The sequence below is a fragment of the Acanthochromis polyacanthus genome, chromosome 20 (genome assembly GCF_021347895.1).
Source record: "Acanthochromis polyacanthus isolate Apoly-LR-REF ecotype Palm Island chromosome 20, KAUST_Apoly_ChrSc, whole genome shotgun sequence".
NCBI lineage: Eukaryota > Metazoa > Chordata > Actinopteri > Pomacentridae > Acanthochromis > Acanthochromis polyacanthus.
In genome coordinates this window covers 8,005,618-8,027,910 of record NC_067132.1, presented here as the reverse complement: position 1 = coordinate 8,027,910, position 22,293 = coordinate 8,005,618, and the positions used below count along the sequence as shown (strand labels likewise).

At 43.7% G+C, this 22,293-nt stretch overlaps 1 protein-coding gene across 2 annotated transcripts in view; it reads right to left on the bottom strand.

Annotated features, from left to right (window-relative positions):
- Positions 1 to 486: 486 nt before the first annotated feature.
- Positions 487 to 22,293, bottom strand: part of zeb1b (zinc finger E-box binding homeobox 1b) — a 52,151-nt gene continuing 30,344 nt past the window's right edge. For both annotated transcript variants that reach the window (XM_022192197.2, XM_051940816.1), the window contains exons 2-8: positions 16,366 to 16,521; positions 10,832 to 10,993; positions 9,640 to 9,842; positions 9,217 to 9,322; positions 7,076 to 8,778; positions 5,387 to 5,567; positions 487 to 4,630 (exon numbers count right to left, since the gene is read on the bottom strand). In XM_022192197.2, the coding sequence (XP_022047889.1) occupies positions 3,909 to 4,630; positions 5,387 to 5,567; positions 7,076 to 8,778; positions 9,217 to 9,322; positions 9,640 to 9,842; positions 10,832 to 10,993; positions 16,366 to 16,521 (3,233 nt within the window). In that variant the 3' untranslated portion in view covers positions 487 to 3,908. The remainder of the gene's footprint in view (positions 4,631 to 5,386; positions 5,568 to 7,075; positions 8,779 to 9,216; positions 9,323 to 9,639; positions 9,843 to 10,831; positions 10,994 to 16,365; positions 16,522 to 22,293) is intronic.

Below are 22,293 nucleotides of genomic sequence, written 5' to 3'. Positions count from 1 at the left end.
CATGAAAACTCACCCTTCCTAACATAACTGCACAAGTGTTTTCTAATCATCAATGAGCCTTTCAACACCATTAGCTAACACAATGTAGCATTAGAACACAGGAGTGATGGTTGCTGGAAATGTTCCTCTGTACCCCTATGGAGATATTCCATTAAAAATCAGCTGTTTCCAGCTAGAATAGTCATTTACCACATTAACAATGTCTAGACTGGATTTATCATTCATTTCATGTTATCTTCATTGTTATCATCTATCTATCTATCTATCTATCTATCTTTCTATCTATCTATCTATCTATGCACTGCACTAAAATATTTTAATTTAATTAGTTATTTAACAATGATTATTATTAAATTATAATTTAATAAGTGTGTAAGCAATAAGTTATGTTCTCAATCTGCTTTATTTGTCTTTTTTTATTTTTTGAGTGGTCCCTGACTTGCATAGAGACACAAACATGATTTTTAAACATCATGACAAACTGAGCAGCTTGTAATTGATGTATTTTATTGTGAGATGGGGAGTCATAAAAAAATCAACAAAAACAAGAACAAAAACAATCACAATAAAAAAAGATGAGGGTGTTAAAAGGGGAGGGGCATATAAAACTGGGCATGGTTGTGACACTGACATATAAAGTAACAAATTGGCACAAATAAAAACATAAGAACATACGTCAATATTATTTTGGCTTGGCAAAAAGGACAATTTGCGTGGTTAAGGATCATCCTTCAATACAACAGCACACACTCATGCTATTAGACATACAATTAGTTTTCAAAAGTTCAGTAGCTTCATATTAGAGAGGGGAAAGAAAACTAAACTAACATGAGAATGGATGCAGAGAGGTCACAGGTTCCAATTTTCAGGCTTGCAGGGTGCGAGTTTCTCATTTTTTCTTGAAGAAAAACATCTTTCATTTGTTCGAAAAACATACTTCAGTATGCCGGAGTCTTATTTTTCCAGGCTTGCAGTTATTTGCCTTTGATTCTTTTTTTTTTCCATACTAAAATATATTATCGTATTAATACAAACTACAGTATTGTACACTACATAGTGTAATAAATAACCATAAAGAAATATAAAAAATAAGACACATAAATATAAAAGTTCTCTATGACTAAACAGACATACCCAACTCGTTGGGGGTGGGATAATACTGCCATTGCTGAAAACATACAGTACACACACTGAAACAGAACATAAAACAACATAAAAAGACAAATAATAATACTGACAGGTAAAACATTGTGAATTAAACTCCTGGGATCTGCCTATATTTGTTACCTGAAGAGACATCTGAGCATTTCATGGTGTGTTAAACAAGTGCACTGAATAAGCTTTGAAAAGGCAGGACACAGTTAACAATTAGAAATTCTTCATCATTCATTTAAAAAAAAAATGTGCATTGTAATTATTTTAGTTGCTCAGACTAGAAATGAAAGCAACTCATTTAAAATCTATGACATGAGTATGTGGAAAGTTCTACTCTCTCAGGTGTTGTGGCCAGACAAAGTCAACAGTATTCCGGCTTGTTGGTTGATCTGGGACCCGGCAATACCTGATAAAAGCTGCTAAGTTTCAACAGCAATATTCAATGGCACTTTGATATGCATGCTTCTCTTGTTTAGTTCGTTTTTTTGCATAAGGCTCTGAGGGGGGTAGGTAGAGGAAAGGACAAACAGTTTTCTACATCCCCTTTATGCTCGCTCTGAACATTTAAAGCATTTGTTTGACATTTTTGCATATTCATTTTCTTGCTGACAGTTGACAGTTAGCCTAGCTTAAATACTGGATATGAGGGGAAACAGCAAGCTGGGCTCGGTCAAACACCTCATCTCTACATAGCTTTGTTTGGTGTCCACAGTTCAGTAGAAGGTACTTTACTATCCACGTTTACTGGATATGTGCATAGAGCATTACTATGACATAAACACGACCAATGTTGCATGGTGAAGAAGGACTACCAGCTATGGAGCCAATTTTAATGGTTAAAGATGTAAGAACTGGTAGGACATGGTAAACCAGTTACAATTTGATTTAAATAACCCCCACCCACATGTTTTGACATACAGTCCAGTCTATCAGATGTTCAAAGCAAAAGTAACAACTTTTTAAATGTTCGCAAGGCAAATTCTGGATCAGAAAATACAGAACTCGTATGTACACCGACACTAATTCTGTATGATATGAACACCACGCCCCCTCGTGCTCAATGCAAGAAATGTTTTTTTTTTTTGGATGAGATTCATGATTTTCAATTTTTACCGTCCACTTTTGTTGATCATTTGGCATGGGGCACCGGAGGCTGGCCTTCCAGTTGAGAAGCCATTTTCTTGGAATATTTTGTTCAAAGACGCATGAGAACCACTGTTCGCACATGCTACACAGCTAGCTTGCGCTAAACTAGGTAAACTAGTTTCTCGATAATTATAGGTTACATTTACAGAATTTGACTGGAAACGTAGGCAAAAGACTGAACAGCCTGCTCATCTGTTAGCCGATTAGTTTTTCCGATTATACATTGGTATGAAATCCTCCGCAGGGTTTGCATTTTTCACAAATACATCCAGAGAGCTGTGTTGGAAAAGTGACATTACTCCTTGGTTCCACACGAGCTTTGTTTTACGCTCATAATTCTACGTGATATACAAACTACGCCCTCTATTGTCCAAATGCAAGAAATGACATTTCTTTACAGGTGGCTCGAAACTCCTCCACAGCGATCGGAGAGAGTTTGCACACACACCAGAGCTCACATGATCCATCCCACTAGAGGGACGCTAAAATGAAATATGTAGACAGAGCTATGTGGAAATGAGGCATAAAGACAGGAAATGCAACCTGCAAACACCTCCAAAGCTCAAAAATGTACACATTATAACTTGTTTTATCTGTTTAGATTTGTAAAAATTCTGGGTTGCAGTTTTATGGGGGTTATGTGCCGAACTATTTTACAGTACAGATTACATACAAATAAGAAATAACGTGAGTTGGTGAGCTTTAGTAGTGCTGCTAGGTTTCCAATATTTATGCCAAGCTAAGCTGTTCCCCAGGTTTCAGCAATAGCAAGTTAAAAAGCTGCTGGTTTTAGCTGTACATTTACCAGACAGACATACGGAATTGTTTATGACCTTTTTGATTAAGCTGTCACCAAGAAATGAATAAGTTTATTCCCCAAAATGTCAAATGATTCCTACTAAACACTGATTTGTTTTTTAAAAAAAGTATCTGAAGTCTAATAGGAACTAAACGCTGAGATCTGCCTATTCTTCAGTGTTTTTCTTCTTAAGGCTCACAGTCCAATCAAAACGACAGAAAAATAATTGCAATGCTAACGTCTGCTAGCGTGATGGCATGGTGTATCTAGCATGGTAATACTGAAGGGTAGACAACACAACTCAACTGCTCAATCCATAGGTAAACCAAGCCACTTGTAGTGCACAGGATTTTCTTATTTTCCTTCCAACTTAACAAAATACTGACTTTTTTTGTTCATTGGCAATAAAAAGATATAGAAATATCTCCCAACTGTACAGCTTTTAAAGGTTAAAATATGAGTGATAAAATTAGTAACACTGATAAAAAGAAATGACCCAAGGTGTTTTAGTAATAAAACATTATCTAAAACATGTCGGCTCTAGCTTCCAAAGTCTGTATAATGCATGTCCTTCGTCTGTTAAAATTTGTGTTCGTCTTCATCTTTTTCTTTACAAATGGATTTTTCTAACAGTGAGAAATCGTTCTCCTGTGGAAAAGTCACTAGTATTTTTTCAGGCACACCTGGATTTCTACACAGTAGTGAACTGAAACGAACTGTCAGAGTGACCAGACTTCATCTCCTGTGTTCTTCCTCTGTGCAGGGAGAGGAGGAGGATTGTGTCTCATGGAGGAGTCTGGTTCCTCTTTTAGTCAGTATCTCCTTTCTCCTGCGGCGTCTGGTTCTCGTCTTCAGAAAATGTGTTCCTGTTCTCGCCTCCGCTCTCCTCTGTGACCTCCCTCTCTGTTTCTTCAGTCATCCCTCCCTCTGTATCCGTTGCCTCCTCTTCCATCATGTTGACCTCCTCTTCCTGAACACTCACGAGCACCTCCTCCTGCCTTGTATCAGCCTCCTCTCTCTCTTCTACCTCTGTTTTCTCCTCCTCTCTTTCCCCGTCTACCACTACTCTCTCCATCTCCTCCTCATTCCTCTCCTCTTGCTCTACCTCCTCCTCCTCATCCCCTCCTTCATCCCCTATCTGCACCACTTGGATATCGTCCATGTCCACCACGCCTTCCTCCTCCTCCTCTTCGCTCTCCTCGTCCTCCCTAGTGCTGCTCCCTCGCTCGTCCAAGTCCAGCTGGGGGTTGGCCAGGAGCTTCTCCAATCGGCTCAGGGCCTCCATCTCGGCCTGGGCCTCGCTGTCCTCCTCAGGGCTCTCCTGACCCCCTGCTTGACTCTGTGTCTCCTTCTTGCAGTAAGAATAGCGGTGGTTCATGTGCTGGGAGTAGGAGCCCGAGTGGGAGAAACGCTTGCCACACTTGTCGCACTGGTACGGTTTCTCCCCCGAGTGGAGCCGCATATGTTCGATCAAGTGGTGTTTGTGTTTGAAGGCCTTGCTGCAGATGCCACACTCGTGAGGTCGCTTCCCTGCAGACAAAAAGAAAATACATATGCATCAACACATTTATTAAAAACTGAATTTGTGTTGAGTAAAAAAGCATAGGCATAGAAAGAAAACAAACACTTCAGCGCAATCACAGCAAATCCCCCACATTGTTGTGTGAAAGCTGCCAAAGCCTGAAAACTGAAAACATTATCTATCATCAATGTATCCAAGGAGAACATTTCAAAACAGTACAACAAAATCACAACAATCGTGCTTCAAAACTTTCAAGGAAACTACATCCAAGCAGGGAGCAGCTAGTTTCACCTAGGATGAGGTCATTTGGAGCTGAAAACTGTAGTTCTAAGCCAGGTATCAGAGTAATAAAGAAAAAAAATCTAAAACGCCTCTGAGAGCGTTGACCTGAGCTTGGCCACAGAATCATCATCTTCAAGCAGTCCAAATCACTACCAGAGCGCACTTCTTGCAACATTTGGTACTTCACATGAGAAGCTGGCAGTGCAGAGGTGGGGAGTTGGCGGAAAGAAATTCTCAGACCTCTTCTGTGCATGTTGAGTAATACCTGCTGGAATGGAGGTGTCCACCCTTCTTTACGCTGAAACCTAAAATCCCCCTTTCTCTCGCACTGTGACTCATCTTACCCAAGACCCAACAGTGAGAGACGGTGAGACAAGTTCCGGTTCCGAGTTAGTTTTTTTTCTTTTCTTTTTTTATCCCATCTGTGATTTCTGGCTGTGTTCATGTGTAGGCCTGGGAAACACATGCGAGTTTGTAAATACCTGTGTGTTCGTATTTGTGTCTCAGCAGTGAGCTGCTCTTCTGGAAGATCTTGTCACACAGGTCGCAGGCGTACATGCCGCTGTCCGTCTTCTTCATCTTCTTCCTCGGAGGGCCTGAGTCTGAGTCATTCTGTTCCTCCATCGTGGAAACACCCTCTGAGCCCGTGTCCTGCCTCTCCTCCTGGGAAATATGAGAAGTCACATTAACACGCTGCTAGGAATGCCAAATTATTTTTTAAACGAAACAACACAGTTAATGACTCAGAATACCAGTGACCAGTGAATGCATACTTTGCAGGAAATGATTCTGAATCATACCCTACTCACTGAAACATCTATCAATGTTTTCCTTGACCAGACACACCAAACACACCTACAGGTTTGTCCTGTTGTCCCCGGACTGCTAAAGCTCATAAGCTGCTACAGTCAAAGAGGATGTTTGGCATTATAAAGGAGCAGATATATACATTGGACTCTTTTTTATAAGGCAGGTCTATGCCAATCCACTTAACACAAAAGTATAATACAACAACAATAAATCAATATGGCAGGCAGAGGTGCGGCGTTTAAACAGATTCCAACAGATCAATAAGGACTGTGCAGTAAAGTGCAGCCTCATGTCCTCTGGGTGACAGCCCAGGAAGATCACTCACACACCCAGAGATCTACATCCATCATTACAGGCCCATTAGGTGTCTGCACAATGAAGAACTATTAAGGGCTATCATTTTTACAAAGAGCTGAATTTTGACATTTCTATATATGACTTATTGATTAGATTTTGGATGGTTTCAGACGATCCATCATGTTTTAGTGGTTCTGAACAATAAGAAGCAATGATCTGGACCATGTCTGGACTGAATGGTTTGACTGATCTCTCCACAAGGATAAAAACCAACTTGATTTCAATCCACTTGCTTCTTGAAATGACTGGATCAGACACTGAATCCTTCTCTACGCTATCAGTTGCTTTAGAGTGAAATCTTTTCGCTGAGGCTGACCACCGCATAAACAGAAGAACAAAAACTTAATTGCTGAGAAAAGCAATAAAACTACAAACAATTTAAAAATACTGTCCTCCATATGCAGTGGAACAAAGCAATTGGAAAGCACACAGTGCTAACTAAAGTCATAATTTGGCATGGTGAGAAAAATGTTTAAAAACTGTCATGGCCAGAGTTAGAGTTTAGGTAAGAAAAGATGTTTTACCAGTCTTGTGTCTATGGAGAATATAAAGTTATCCTCAGCCCCTTAGCATGGCCTACAATAACACTGGAAACAGGGGAAACAGCTACTCTGCCTCTGTCACAAAGTAACTATATACAACCCACCAGCATCTAAATCTTGCAAGTTATATTAGCACTGCCTTGTAAATTTAGTGATCAAATGTGAAATATTAGTCTACCTCAAGACCACACATAAAACCTCAATGTACTTTTTATGCTTCAGTACACAAAGTAGTTGTAGCATGTTAATTAGTGAGCCTGATTAATTTTGTTACTTTCAGACAGTGCATCGTTTTTCCCCATTTCAAGTCTTTGTGCTAAGCTAAGCTAACTGGCTGCTGATAGTAGCCTGATATTTATCAAACTATGAATGATATTACATCCCAAAATGTCATATTCTACTTTAACAAAGAAAGAAATGCTCAGCTGTTGCTGAAGTTGGGGTAAATAAATGGCAGCACACCTTGATTCCGTTCAGGTGGATGGTTTCGTGTGTCTCGGTCCCTGCAGGGCTGTTTGCTGTAGTGGTATAGGTGTAAGCCAGCTGGGGGATCAGGATAGTCTGTTTGTTGTTGGTGGCTAGTGCTCTTAAGCATTGCATTGTGGTCACAATGTCAACAGGTTTGGCACTTGGCTGGCTGGCGTACAGTGCAATGGGGCTAGTGCCCATGGCTGAGAGTGGCGAAGCCTCTTTCTTTGTGCAAGTTAAGTTTAGGGGTTCGTCCTCATTGGCAGAGCCAGAGGGAGGAGAAGGGTAAACGCGAGCTTTAGGTACCACTTTCTCTGCTTCCTCTCTGACTGGCTTTGGCAGCGACAGGTCTAGAGGTCCCTCAGTGCTCTGGGGGGGTTCGGCTGGGATGGGACCTCCAGCTGTCAGGTTTAGTGGCGAAGGGGAAGTTGGCGAACTGTGAGTGCCGTTGACCTCTGCTGGAGTAGCTTCTGTAGGGCTGTCCTGGGTCACAGAAGAGCTTATAGTGGCTATGTCCTTCCCTGGGCCCAGAGACACCACATGGTTAGCTTCACAGGTGTCCTCTTCCTCTGAGGGAGGTGTTGGAGCACCCAATGATATCTGACCTTCCTGCATTTTGTCGAACCACTTCTTTACCACATGGATTGGCAAGCTGACTGAGTCGGAAATTTTGGCCAGCTCATCCTTGGTGGGCTCTGCATTTAAGGCAAAATAGGCCTTCAGCAGTGACAAGAGGTTCTTGGGTTGGTTGCAGAGTCCTCCCTCTGACAGCAAAGCAGCAACAGCAGACTCTGACTTATCCAGACCTGCTCCATTCAGCCTGAGACCGTCCTTCTTGCAGTGCTTCAGGGCGTGAAGCGCTTCTAGCCCGCCAGGACAGTTATCACACAGGAGACAAGTTTTAGTGGTCTTTTCCTCTTTTTCTTTAGTCTCATCGGTCCTGTTGCCTCTGACAGTGAGATCTTCTGGAAGTTTCTGGGACTTGAATGTGTCGGCTGTGGTCTGACTGGGTGACATTAGCTCTGGCTCTTTCTTTAGGTTATGGGCTGTGAGCTGGCCTTGGTTGGGGTCCAAACTGTAGTTTATAATGATTTTTGCATTTCCATCCTGACCCACAATAGGCAGACTGATGGCTGAGATGAGTTGCTGCTGTGGGGTATGGAGCGTTCCAGTGGTTAACCCCGAGTTCACCTGGCCTTTGGCATTATTTTCCAGCACCTGACGAATGACGTTCCCATCTACTGCCACTTTGAGAGCATTCTGCAGGTCTGCCAGGTTGATGCTTATGGGTGACACCAGTCCCACAGTGGGCAGGACCACGGCCTGGACTGTGCCTTGCAGAGGAGCTGTAGCTCCTCCGTTGAAAACCCCACCATTCATGGCAGTCACAGTTGGGGATGTTAACACTGTTGGCTTGTACTCGTAGTCCACGGGCTCAGTCTTGATCTGATTGAGAGGCAGCTGCTCCTGTAGGGGCTTGCTGTGCTCCAGCTTCTCCCTAATCTGGGTGCGGAGGACTGAGGGTGGTGTGGGCAGTACTGGCGATGGACCCTGGGTCTGTGTTTTGGCATTCCCCAAGCGCGGTCTGCCGTTAACTGAGATGACGCTGATGCACTTCTTACTACTGATGTGGGAGCTGTATGAGCCTGAGTGGGAGAACCGTTTCTTGCAGTTGGAGCACTCATAGGGCTTCTCTCCTGAATAAAGCCGCAATGTGTATAACAGAGAGAAAGATAGAGGTAGAGGGAGAGAAACAGATTTCCATTAGTGAATGAAGCTAAATGAACAAGCTAGGCTATGAGCAGTATGACAGGAAAAAGCTCTAATGCATTTCAATGATGCTTAAACGCTGATGTAATGGCACCATTGGGAAATGCCCTTCTCTAATTGCTGTCCCATAATGCCAAAAGAAACACAATTATGGCACATTAAGGAAGAGCACACAATGGACTGAAACACAATGAAGGATATCTAAATACAGAAATTGACTAAAACATAAATAAAACATAAATATTGGTTCAGTGGAAAAAGAAACGTCTGTGACCAACAGACGCACAGCACAGACCTGCTCACGTGCATGCACACACCCATATGCACACAATATGCTGCCATGGTGACAGGGGTCGTCCACTCACCACTGTGAATGCGTAGGTGCTCCTTCAGATGGTGCTTGTATTTAAATGCTTTGCCACATTCAGTGCACTTGAATTTACGATTGCCTCCCGACGGTGTGATGTGTCTCTGTCAGACGATGAGAGAAGGGTCATTCAATGAGATACACAATGAAAACACAACCTTTGAACTGCTACTAACTCATGTTGCAGTGTCATTAATCAATCAAGGGCAAAAAGTTCATGTTTATCTATCATGTTTGGACACTGCTTAAGAAGCTGGATTAAGCAATGACGGGTTGCGTTTACTGACTTTATCACTACAGCAATATATGAATAGTATTCTACTTAAACTAAAAATATTTGACAACAAAAACTCTAGACTGCTATTTACAGTATTTAAGGTGACAGTGTCCAGTCGGGACTAGTGGCTCAATCAGATTTTACCTGATCCCGTCCACTCTTGTGGACTGTCATATGTCTCTCCAGTTGAGCGCGGTATGCAAAGCTGTAGCTGCACTCAGGGCAGCTGAAGCTCTCTTCGGTCTTCTCGTGTCGATACTTGATGTGCTCCTTCAGGGAGCTGTAACGCTTGTAGCCCCGTGCACAGTATGGGCAGGTGAGCAGCTGAGAGAACGAATCAGGAGTTCCTGGTTGGAAAAAAAAAAGAAAAGAGCTGTAATGACACATGTGAGAATGAAGTGGGAGGAGGAGAAGACGGGGTTAAAAACACAGTCAATAGGGAGAGCTCTTTGATGTTACACTTGGACCTCCTCTGCTGTTACCAACCGCCGACAGATCCTTCCTCACTGGCAAATAGCAAACAGGTAACCAGATGAATAAAAACTGATTACTGCTCTTTCTTTTGTAAAAAGAAATAGCACACTGGCTTACTAGTGCACTACCGCATTTCATTTTTTTCTTTTGTACTTCTTCCTGACACAAAGCCCAGCGATTATAGCTTTCACATGGTTTAAATTCCATAATTTGATTGCCTATTGTGCGTAAAAAGCATTTCACAAACACCTACGCATGGAAGGAAAAGTGAGCTTGGTAAATACCAGCTACCCGCTTGGATCAAACTTGTTTAACAGAGGGTCTCATTTGCCTGGCTCCCACACAGGTAAAGCATTACTGTGTTAACAGGTGATGTATTAAGTTCCCCTGTGGGACAGGTGAGGGCCTCGAGATGGGAATGCACACACATTATCGGCCAGGTAGCTGTGAGTCAGAGCTCACACAGACGTGACAAATTTACTCAGGTGTTACTGTTTCTTTTCCTCCCCTGACACCCTCCTCCTCCTCCCTCTCTTTTTTCCCCTCAGTTGTATCAGGTAAAAGCCAAAAGCCTGGGAGCCATAAAGGCCCCTGTGTGCCGCCCTTAACAAATAGTACTGTGTGTAATGATGTCGGTGAGTGGCGCTAATGGGGTGGAGTTAACACCTGAGGTGAGACAGGGAGCAGGTAGAGCCATCCCCAGGGGCGAGTAATTATTGGGTAGGTACAGTAATAGTGTGAGAGCTCAGTGACTGTGAGTGGAAACAGTGATGTGTGTTTTAACATGTGTACGTGTGATTTAGGGATACTGTCCCTTGTTTGTGTGCCCTAGTTAAAGATGCTGTGTAGTGATGTGCTGTACCGTTTTCATCGTGGGCACTGGTGTCAGGGGTGCCCTGACGGTGAGGCTCGTCATCCGGAGCCTCTGGGTAGATCACGGCTGTGTCCCCTTGCTGGAGCATCTCCTCTACCAGGGCGTCTGTGCTCACGTCATCCTCACCATCTGAAACACAATCCTCCTTCACTGTGAAGGGACAAACACACACTGATTACAGTCATGCCTGCAAAAAGGTAATATTGATTACCTTGTTATTTCAACACGTTTTCTATTGATGCAGGCTGTACATATGAAACCTTAACCTTTGTATATGAAATGCGATAATCCAATAATGGTCCAGCAAGTGTCATTGCTGAACCGGATCTTACAGTCTCTGCTCTTGATCATTAAATGTTTACCAGTGTAGAACAAGGTGTGCAGCGTCAAGGGGAAAAAAAAACATCCTGAATGCTGTTGTTCACAATAGGATGAGAAAACTAATTAGCATCAGAGGCCAGAGGCTGCTGTATGAGCATTGCACTCTTTGTAGAATCTGAATGACAAGCCTCTATTCACAATGTTAGGTAAGGTACTTGGTGAGACTGGGATTAATAATTAGGTGATGAATCTTGTCCTGATGTATTGCAGTAGATAGATATATGATGCAGGAATAAATGCTCTTACACACACACACACACACACACACACACACACACACACACACACACACACACACACACACACACACACACACACACACACACACACACAGACATGCACATACACCTCACTTTGTTCTCTGAAGGGGCTTGGCCTTCAGTCTGTGCTTAATATCCCAGTAAATGAGAACCTGCATGTGGGAGCCGAGTGTGTTCTTCTTCCACATCACATGAACCTGGCTAGCTAGTAACGATCACTAATTACCAAGCTGCTGCTTATAGGAAGTGTAACCTGAGGATGGACTTTGGGATGCATGAAAGCTTCCTTCCTTCGTTCTATCTCTGCTCTCCCAGAGCTTCCTGAAGTGGCTGCCGGAACCAGGTATAGCATGTCGGCAATTAAACAGAGCATTATTCCTCTATGGATATGTTAGTGTGCCTACGTGTATCATTTCAGAGAATAATTACAAGGGTGAGCTATCAGCTAAAAGCAAAGTTAGCCTATTGTGGATACTGTGGTGGTGTTTACTTGGCAGACGCTTTATAGATTGATTTAAACTTTCCCCCTGCTTAGTAGAGGCTTGAGAACTGTGTTTTGTGAATTGTGTGTGCTGAAGGACAGGGCCAGCTGTGCTCTCCTCGGAGATGGGAACAGGTGTAGTACTTCATGAGTCACCGAGGCACAGTGAATACCAGTACTCTTACACACAGCCTTACTCTGGCTTTCTCTGGTGCACCTTTACAAAGCCACAAAACAATAAGAAAGCTGTCATTAGTTGCTATGATTATTAAAGACGATTTGAAGAAACCTCCCGCCCTGTAACAAGCCCAGGGGAGATAATACAGAGAAAGAAGCTGTCTGTTGGTGAACATGTGTATGCAAAGCAGGAGCCAGCAGCAGTTGCTGAGGAAGTCAGATTATGAAATTCTCATCCGACATATGAGTCTGACAATCCTCACATATCACTTTTTTTTTTTTTACCATGACCTCATCAGCATCAGTTACACCCGTAGACATGTTTACTACATTTTTCACCCGATCTTAAAAGAAATACTTTTGGGGAATATGCTGATGTGCTTTCTGGCTAAGGTTTAGATGGGAAATTCAATATCTAGCCGGTGCCTGTTGGGTTCAAAAAGTGTACCAGCTAGCTGTTTCCCATGTTTTCAGACTTCACACTGCGGGAAACAAGCCGCCTGCTGGCTGTAAGCTTGTACCTAACTGACAGATATGAATGTATTGAAGGTAGTGAAGAAGACCGCAAACCAACATATTTACCAAAATGTCAAACCTTTCCTTTAAATTAACAGTCTTTTTTCACAGACATGATGGTTGTTGACAAGAAAAATACTAAAAAACGTGTTGCATGTGGGGAAGTGCTGATCCGACTGTGTTTAGCTCCAACTCTGTGCTCAAAGGCAACATCCAAACACGCAAACACACCTCTGGGCTACTAAATGTTGAGCATATGTGTGAAGTAGAGTCCCAGTTGGGGGTCTGTGGTGCAAAGGTATGACAAGCTGTTGTTTTCACTCTGTGTGAGTGTGTGTGTCTCGGCTCTCTGTTAAGTGCAGAGCCAGGCCAAAAGGGTTCACAGCCTTGCTGAGGCGGCTCCCTGTTATCAGTCTGCTCCCCTGACATGAAACATCACACGGGCCATTTATGTGCTGACGTAGGGAAGTGAATGCACCACTTCATAAGTAGAAAATCAGTCTAAAAAGCTGCAGAACTCATGTCCTCTGAGGTTGTAGCAGGACGTTCTGTTGCAACTCTGACCTAAAAAAGTAGTTTGTTCTGTATTTATTGCACAGCGTAACCCAACTACAGCATGTCATCGAACAATATCACCAGGCAGACCACCCAGTCTCTCCTGTTCTCTTTCCCTTGCTCCTTTCTCATCCTTCTCTGCCCACATCTCTGCAACCTGATACAAACGTATCCCATCATGCATTTCCTGCCCTGGCCAACCTTTGCCCCCACTGTTTCCTGTGGTTGTGCATCCAGATGCATTTGCAGATTCTATCTTGGATGGGAGACATAAATCAGCAATCAGGATTCGTACAAACAATTCAAATATTCCACAGTGACTAGAAAAGGTACCACAAATCAACAGGAGGCCAGTCAGAGAAGACATGTGAGGTATCTCCACATCCAGGATGATTTGCTTATTTTTGGATTAGAGCTATCAAATATTTGTGCTGTGTGTCTTCACTGGACAATCTTTCCAATCCTCTGGAGAGTTTTCCTTTCCTGTGCAGAGGAGTGGCTCAGTTTTACCATCACAGCCTGACAAAAGTCACACAGGAATTTAATGTGCTCCTGTGCTTCCACAGAGCTGCAAAAATGCCTAAAATGGATTTGAGGCAAATTTCATGGCACATCAAACCTCATTACTGTACGTCAGGCCAACAGTGAGGAAACAGTATGTATACAGTAAGCGTCATTGTAAGTGAAACCCCTGCAACTTTACTGCAGGCTGGAATGAGCAGTAAAGCATAATAGCAGAAGTGCACGCCATACAGATTCAACATATTTCCTCACAGTGAACCTCAGCATTTCACTGTCATTTAGTGCCACTGGAACCTCATGATATCAAAGCTCTCCAACTCCACCCTGCCCATTCTCTGAGATGTAATCATGCTCTACAACTCATTAAATGTAAAGCAGCAGCCCTCCCAGGTCAACACTCTCGCTACCTTTTCCTCCCCTGGAGTTAGACAGCCTGTTCTTAGAGGAGAGCAGGCTGCAGTTTACTGCACCAACACTGGGCTGCCCCACCACTACATAATCATTTAGGAGTGAATGAGTAATGACAGCAAGCAGGGGGCCCATGATACCATATAATCAAGAGGAATGATTCAGAACAAGAGAAACAGTGAGGGAGTACAAAAAAAGAAAGAGAGGCGAGGGAAGAAAAGTAAAAGAGAAATGGCAAAGTGCTGAAAAACCACCTATATGCTTTTGGAGCACAGAAGTCTCATGAGAAGGGGTGTCAAGGCCTTAATTTGAAGCAAACCGGGCTACACTGAAGAGAAGATTAGTGGGTGGTGGTCACTTTTCAAGGCTACACCAGACACTCTCTTCTCAGGAGTGAAACCAACAGAGGGAGGGATGAAGGGATGAGAGACGAAAGACGTGTGTTTGTTTAAAAGACTGTGGCTTTCCCGTGTTTCATCAGTCCAATACAGAGTGACAGCTATGATGCTGATTGATGTATTAGATGAGGGCTAGAGAGAGAGTGTGAGAAAGAGGTGTGTGTGTGTGTGTGTGTGTGTGTGTGTGTGTGTGTGTGTGTGCGTGCGTGCGTGCGTGCGTGCGTGCGTGCGTGCGTGCGTGCGTGCGTGTGTGCGTGCGTGCGTGCGTGTGTGCGTGAGTAGTGAAGCCAAAAGAAAATATGCCTGATCAGGCATAACTGTGGAGCACAGCCAGCTCACTGAGCAGTTTCAGTGTAACTCGTGCTTTTGAAGTGTTTAATGTTCAAAAGTCCTGGCCAAAACCAATGACATTATTCTTCCTTCAACTTTCCCTTTTTGCAAGGAGGTACAGCTGGACATCACTGATGAAAATGACAGCATAGTCTGGGGAATAGGTGACTGCACTCAGCACAGGTCTGTGGTTTGACTGTGTACATGCATGTGAGCCTGTGCAACCGAAACCGTGCAACTGAAACTGAAGGCACTAATTGAAGAGGAATTTCCAAAAATCCCTCCCTAAACTGAAAGTGATATGTCACTGGACATTTTCACATGTGCTAACCTGACCTCTTGCTAAATTAAAATCCCTACAGTCTCACATCTGAAAAATTCAGCCAAAATCCGCAAGCAGAAACACCCAAAAACAAATACTCCTGCAGCTGAATATCTAATTACCTTTCATATATGCTTGTCATAGTGTTGAGCATACTTGGCACCAGCTCGAAACTAACAGTGTCACACAGATTTATATGCACATGCTGTATGAGGTCAGCAGCACAGCAGAGGCCTTGAGCCCAGGTTGAAACACCAACATCCTTCAGCACCTGCAATTGTTGTTTTGGAGGGAGGAGGAGGGGTGACGTCAGCCCTTCCTGTGGCGGTGAGCTGCCTCTGGTGTCACTTCCACATGGCTTGAGGTAAAAAGGAGTTCACGGCGGCCCCTTCAATGCCCACCCGTGCCGTAAAGCTCTCTGCTGACTCTTTGGTCACGAGGCTATTTTCTGTACTTGAAGGTCTCTTTCTCTGTTGGCATTGTCTTTGTTTAATATCATGCTTCCTGCCTTAGTTGGAAACCCTCTGCATGTAGTACCTGTTTCCTTACACTCTGTTTCACAATGAGACAAAGCCTGGTACTTTACCGTGTACAGATGTCACAGAGATATTTCTTAACTGAGGTCAAAATGAAGCAGCAGCCAAACTGAACAAAAAATAAAGAGGCGATATGGCACATTTGCATTTATCTGCTGGTAAGTAATGCTCTTATTTTGAGCAGATAAGAATAAGTAAGACATTCAAAGATACTTTGGCAGCCTGATGATGACGATGGGACTGACAGTGAAAAGACACACGTTATAAAAATATCTAAATGTGATGTGCTCTGATACTTAAAATGAAGTGAACAATCTGCTAGTGTCATTTTGAGGATACAAGTGGCATCAAAGACATTGCTTTACCTTTACTCAATAAACTGGCATTTGTCTAAAGGTAATTCTGGCAACTAGTGATTCAATTGTTGTTATGTCCTACTGGCATAATTTGTCATAATCTATGAAAATTTGATTTCAAAGCAGAAAATAAGATTAAATGAGTGCTTGAGCTGAACTTTTCTACATGGTGAAAAAGTTCAGCATGTTTCAGAACAATATGGAAGTGGTGGGTACGATGAAGAGGTGCGTATTTTTGTGATTCAATATGTGATAATAATAACACGCCCTACGCTCTCACCTCGGTCCCAGCAGTGCTCTCTAGGATGCTCTTCGTCTGGCAGGGTGCTGTCGCAGTCGGCCCCATCCGCCAGGCTGCCTTCCTCCTCCACGATGTGCAGCTTGTCCTCATCATCTGAGTCTGAACCGGCCTCCACCACATTATTGTAGTTAGTCACTGCACAAGACAAGATACGAGGGACAGAGATTAGAATGACTGGTCTATTTTTTTATTCATCTTTGAAGGAGAGTGAAGAAGCTACACACATTTAGTATTTTTATCTGTTATCAAAACAATGGGAGGTGTACTGTATGTGCTTCTTGATTATGAGCACTTGAATGTGAAAGGCTATGAGCTGGTGAGGTTAAATATATGTACTATGTCGTTTAAATGTCAAAACTATTAAAGGGAATGGTTGAAGGAGGAGGGGGCAGGGAGCTGGAAACAGCAATTAAACAAACCACAGCCCAACTTAAATAGATGAGATGAAACTTGAAATGACCCCATGGGAAAAAAATGGTTGTTAAAGCAGGAGAGAATAAAATGGCTGTAGCACTAACACGGTGAACGGGGGCTGTTAAAAATACTGCTGCCGACGTTTTTGATGTTTCAAATGTAGCAAAATCGAAGGAAGATATGACTCCAAGAGTGAAAACTAACTCCGGAACAACAGGCTTCATGTTGCAGAGAAACAGAGAAAATTCACACTTAGACGTGCAGACACACATACTGAACTGGTGTGTGAGGTCATTAGATTGCAGGCTGAAGTGGTGTGTGCGCTGTGTGGGAGTCGATGTGACCTGGTCGGTTGTGTTATGGGCTGAAGGAGCCAGGAGACACTGAGACAGCCAGCCTACAGAGAGGGTTATTACGGGGAGTAAATTTTCCTGACCGACTGTTTCAGACGTGAGTGTGCGCTGAGTGTGTGTTCCTGCGTCTTCTTTTCATTTTCACCGTGTTCTTCCATCTCTCAATTCCACCTGTGTTGCTTCCACCCACTCTCCTTCCATTTCTCTCTCCCCTCCCCTCCTGCATCCCTCTGTTCCACCGAGAGAGCTACAGATCCTCTCAGAGGCCAAATCAATTCTCCAGTGAGAGCAGCCCAGTCAGCAGAGGGCCCGGGCTGCAGCACTGAAACTACCTCTCCGGCTACTTTATCTCACATCACACACATGCTGCACGCAACACTTGCACAAACACACACCACCTGCATTCACTCGCTGAATATGCACTGCCAGTACAAAGCACCTGAACATTTTTTCCACTCTATCTTCACTCTCCCCAACCCCACTCGCCCACCTCTTTCTGAAGTGGCTGCAAATGTTTTTTGTCGGAAGGAGGCGTATCTGGGAGAATCGTGAGACTCGGTTTCAATCAATGAGAATTGTTTCGTTGAGGTCTCTCCCTTTCTCTCTGCATTGTGCAGGTCATTACAACCAGTTGGTATTCATACACACTCGGTAGACATGCAAGTTCAGGCTGAGGGGAGGCGGGAGGAAGGAGGTGTGGGGGCGGGAGGGATGAAAGGTGGCGGAGGAGGAGGGAGAAACACTGTTATTTGGCGAGTCGTTCACAGGGTCATCACTGCTGTGCCGCAGCTGCGAAATCCTATCGGGGTTCATCATGAGAGCTATTTCATTCGCAACCTCCTCCCGCTGTTTCACTCCACACTATTATCTGTTTTTTCTTTACCATGATGTGAATGTCATTGTACTTTTCAAGGGATACATTCAGCTCAGTCACTGGGTTATGCACATCCTTTGTCCCTGGATTGCTATCTAGACAACATGTTAATATCTGTACAAGGTTCCCAACAGGGAAGCCAATAGAACAAAGCTTATAAACTGCTAATTAATTAGATTTACATTGTTTTGTAAGACTGTATGAACTAGTCTGTACTTATTCCTATCTCCCCTCTTTCCTGTCTTCCTTACACTGTCTCTCTCTCTCCCTATGTCTAACGCTCTCTTCTGTAAGAGTAGCTCTGCCAGGTGATGTATTGTCCAAGCAACAGCCCAAAACAGGGTGCAACACTTCATTCTGAAACAGAAGGTACTTTAGGATGAGTCTGAGAGGCTGTTTAGGGCCACAGCCACTCAGGTGTGGAGCTGAGGTCAGCGATTACAAAGGCAACACTCTCCGCCAGCAGTGTCAAGAGAAAATGATCAACTATAAAGCTGTAGAGAGAAAATCAATGTGCTGGTGTGTGCAGACGGGAGGTCGCAACGGCGAGCGGGACAATAAAAGTGGGAGCTGCAAAGTACAGCAAAGAGGGTGAGAGAAAGAGTAAAGGACGGCGGGTAGTGCTGGTGGTGTGTGGGGGTGAACAGAGACGGCCTTCCTGTGCCAAATGGTTGGCGGTGTTGAAACAAAAGTGTGTGTTCCAACAGGAGATATAACACCTAGCATCAACAAAGGCTGCGGTCCCTTCTGGCTGACCGGCTGAGCGTTTGGACAGCTGGCCTCATTAGCACTAGCATGCTAGCACACAACAGGAGGACGACTCCTACGCATCTTAGGGAGAAAGCACTGGTAGGTGGAGGAGGTGAAGAGCTTACTTCTGAAAGTTTGCTTTTCTACACAGGTTGCAATCTGTTGAACACCTGAGGAAATAATAGCCGGTAAGATGGCTTTGGCTTCAAGATCTGTAAGGTCTGTAACCCATAGCTGTAGATCACAACTTTACAAAAGCCTCCTACACAGACACACTTTGTGAAGGTGGGTAATAAGACAATGTCAGTGCAAACTCAATAGCCTCACCCTGTAACTTTCCTTAATTATCCATCACTTCACATGACAGGCCAGGCATTCCCCTAAAGAAACAGTTTAGGTGTCACTTACAGTAGCAGACAAGCTGATACAACTAAAAGCGTCTCAATATGCTGTTTATTTTTCACCTACACATCCTTCCAACATGCTACAGATATACACCACGGCTGGCAATGACTGCAATCCCTCAGTTATACCTTGGTAAAAGATTAAGTAAATGCAACTGAATTTCCTCACCCTTATCTTGACTTGCCACCCTAGTACTCCCTTCCAAGTTCCAAGAGTCCTTTGAAAGATGGTGCCAGACAGACAATGTCAGCCACACTTAAACAAGCCTGCTGGACAGAGACGCCTGTGTTGTTATGACACCTGCCAGCCTGTATCAATTACTTGCAAAGGAATGGGTGACTGGGTGGGTTACTCCCAAAACAGGTCCAGTGTTACTCCACAGGAGGGCCTCACCTTGGCAGACATGTTGTCACTGATCTGTCAGAAGCACAGAACATGAGGGGCCATATGTCCCTTACACCGGTTCCTTTTGTAAATTCTGAATAACCGAATTACCGTGTAAACATGCTGGCACTCATTTAAGATTATTGGTGTTCAATCTAGGCTTGACTGATGAGTAATTTCAAGAACTTAAATATCACTGCAAGGGAGTACTCATACAGCAGCAGATTGCTCAGTTTGTACTTTCCTACACTGAGGTGTGTCAGATAGGAATGGCAGTATCTCAACCTCTGTGGGAGTAAACTATCTCTGTGCTTTGAGGCCCTCAAGGTGTGAGTGACTGGCTTAATAACAGAGCTGTAGATTTGGGCACAGAGAAACATATATAGCCTGTGAACAAACACATTACCAGCTGAACTAAGCTTTTATCTTGATTCATTACCTATGAGGACATCTGAAAGGAACCTAAAACCTATACCTCTCATGTGCAGGCCAAGAGTCGACCAGAATGTGTAGGAGGTATGTCTGGAATGTCCAACCAAAACACTTTTCTCTGAGTTTGGCTCTTAAAGAGACAGATCAAAGGGTTTGCTCTCTCCCTGCTACTAATTTCACTCTACTGACTGACACATATTGTGAGGTCTGCTGTTGTTCTGCTTGTGATTAGATAGATTGACTCATTGCAACCAGCAGCAACTCTTTGTCTGCCCTTCTACTCCTCTTTTGTCTCTATATTTAGCCTTGGTACAGGCTCCCTCATTGAGGTACGCCACTTATCTCATTCGGAGCTCAGGGCCAAGCAGGCAGCGGTGAAACTACCACAGGCATCCTCAAAGAGGACAAACTCTGCCGTCACAAAGTCTGCCCTTGCGGCTCTGCAATGCCATTTTCTCAGGGAAGCCAACCACTACAAAAAAACCCAACTCGAACCAAAGTAAAACAAAGCAGTGCCATTCAAAACCTCAAGTATGCCGTCTCAAGGTGAGGCGCCTCATTCAGCGCTGAGGTAAACGCTGCTGGTTTTGTTAAAACAACAGCCTTCCTCCCACAGAGTCAGGAAGGTCAACTCAAGTACCGATAACAAAGCAAAAGAATTGGGGATTTTCATGGTTAGCTTGTTCACAGGCCATTTAGGCCAGGCAAAGGCGGTTTGGTTCTAGAGATATAACTGTGAACACATAAGAGTATTCCCTCACATAGTTGTAGAGGGCACTAGAGGTCCCAAGAGACTGTTTCCTAGTAAGATGAGCCTAGTCACAGCTAGGACCCCTCACATCCTGGCTTGTTTCTCCATAGATACACACAGCACAACACGCCGTTCTAAAAACTCCCCAAGCAACATCAAATGACTCTTACTCACTGTTCTAACTTCAGCTGGGAAGGCAAAAAAGCAGAAGCACTAGTATAGGCCTGAGGTAAAAATGGCACTGCACCTAGCACTCCTGCAAATTAGTCACTTTTAATGCAGTACTTTATTTTATGTGGCATAACCGCGAGTGATGTCAAAATGTTGTGCTGATGAATTCAACTAGGCGAATAACAAAACAAGCATAACATATACAATTTATTAAGATCACAGCATCAAAGTCAAATCACTTCAACAACCTGTGGAGCAGAGCTTTTCATAGGAATCATTTCAGAGGTGAGCTAGAAGACAATGGGCTCTTGTCTTCCTAATGGCACTGATCAAGGTTTTAGCACATGAGCTAATGAGCCTCCGCGGGTCACTCTTCTCCCATCTGATGAGCACTTTCCATGATAACACTAATGCTAATGGAGGCTATTGTTCTCTTAATCTGCATGATGACACTTCGAAGTGTAAAGGAAGTCAGTGGGTGTTAATGAGTGGAGAAAAAAGCAAAAAAAAAAAAAGACTAAACTGCACCTCAGAGAGTGTGGAATGCTCTTCAAAAAGAAAATTACTAAAGCGTGCCTGTTATGTGCTTTGCTTGTTAGGCTACATGCTTTTATTACTCAGGGTTAGTCCTACTAGTGCTGCTGTACTTAAATGAAACCTAGATAACAGAGTGTATTTCTACCGAGGGGGAGTCACAGGCTGTTCCAGGTACGAATCACAGTGGCTGGCGATGGTATTTCTCTTCGGGGCTAATGAGCATGGTGATGAGCCACACACATTCTGTTACATTGGCCGTCCTCTGAGAGTTGCTGCTTCTGGCTCCTCTTAGCTCTTCTAAATAAGGCCAGGTGGGCTGTTAGGGACCGGCGGGTGTCTTCACACCACACACACACAATCCACAGCAATGCCCTGGCCACCAAGTTTACACATATCCCAATCTATGTTTATGTTGGAGGTGAGACAGCCCATCCAAGGTAATAACACTGGTACACCTAAGTGGGAGAGAGAGAGAGAGAGTGTGTGTGTGTGTGTGTGTGTGTGTGTGTGTGTGTGTGTGTGTGTGTGTGTTCTGTATGTTAAGCTGCTAAAAGACATGCTTGGGATCATTTATCATTATGGATGGTCACATTACCATAACATCGTATCATATAAGTCCATGATGAACTATCAGATGATTAACAATCTAAATCCCAAAACCTGCTGGTAGGTTTGACAGGTCTGTCATTTTTTGAATGAACTCCATTTATCAGAGCTAGAAATAGAAAAGGAGAAAGAATAATCACATTTTCAAGTCTCTAGTGGTGATGCAGCTTTCCGTTTCATCAGGAAAAACAACCAAATCTAAGCTAAATATAGTGATACATTCTCAGCCA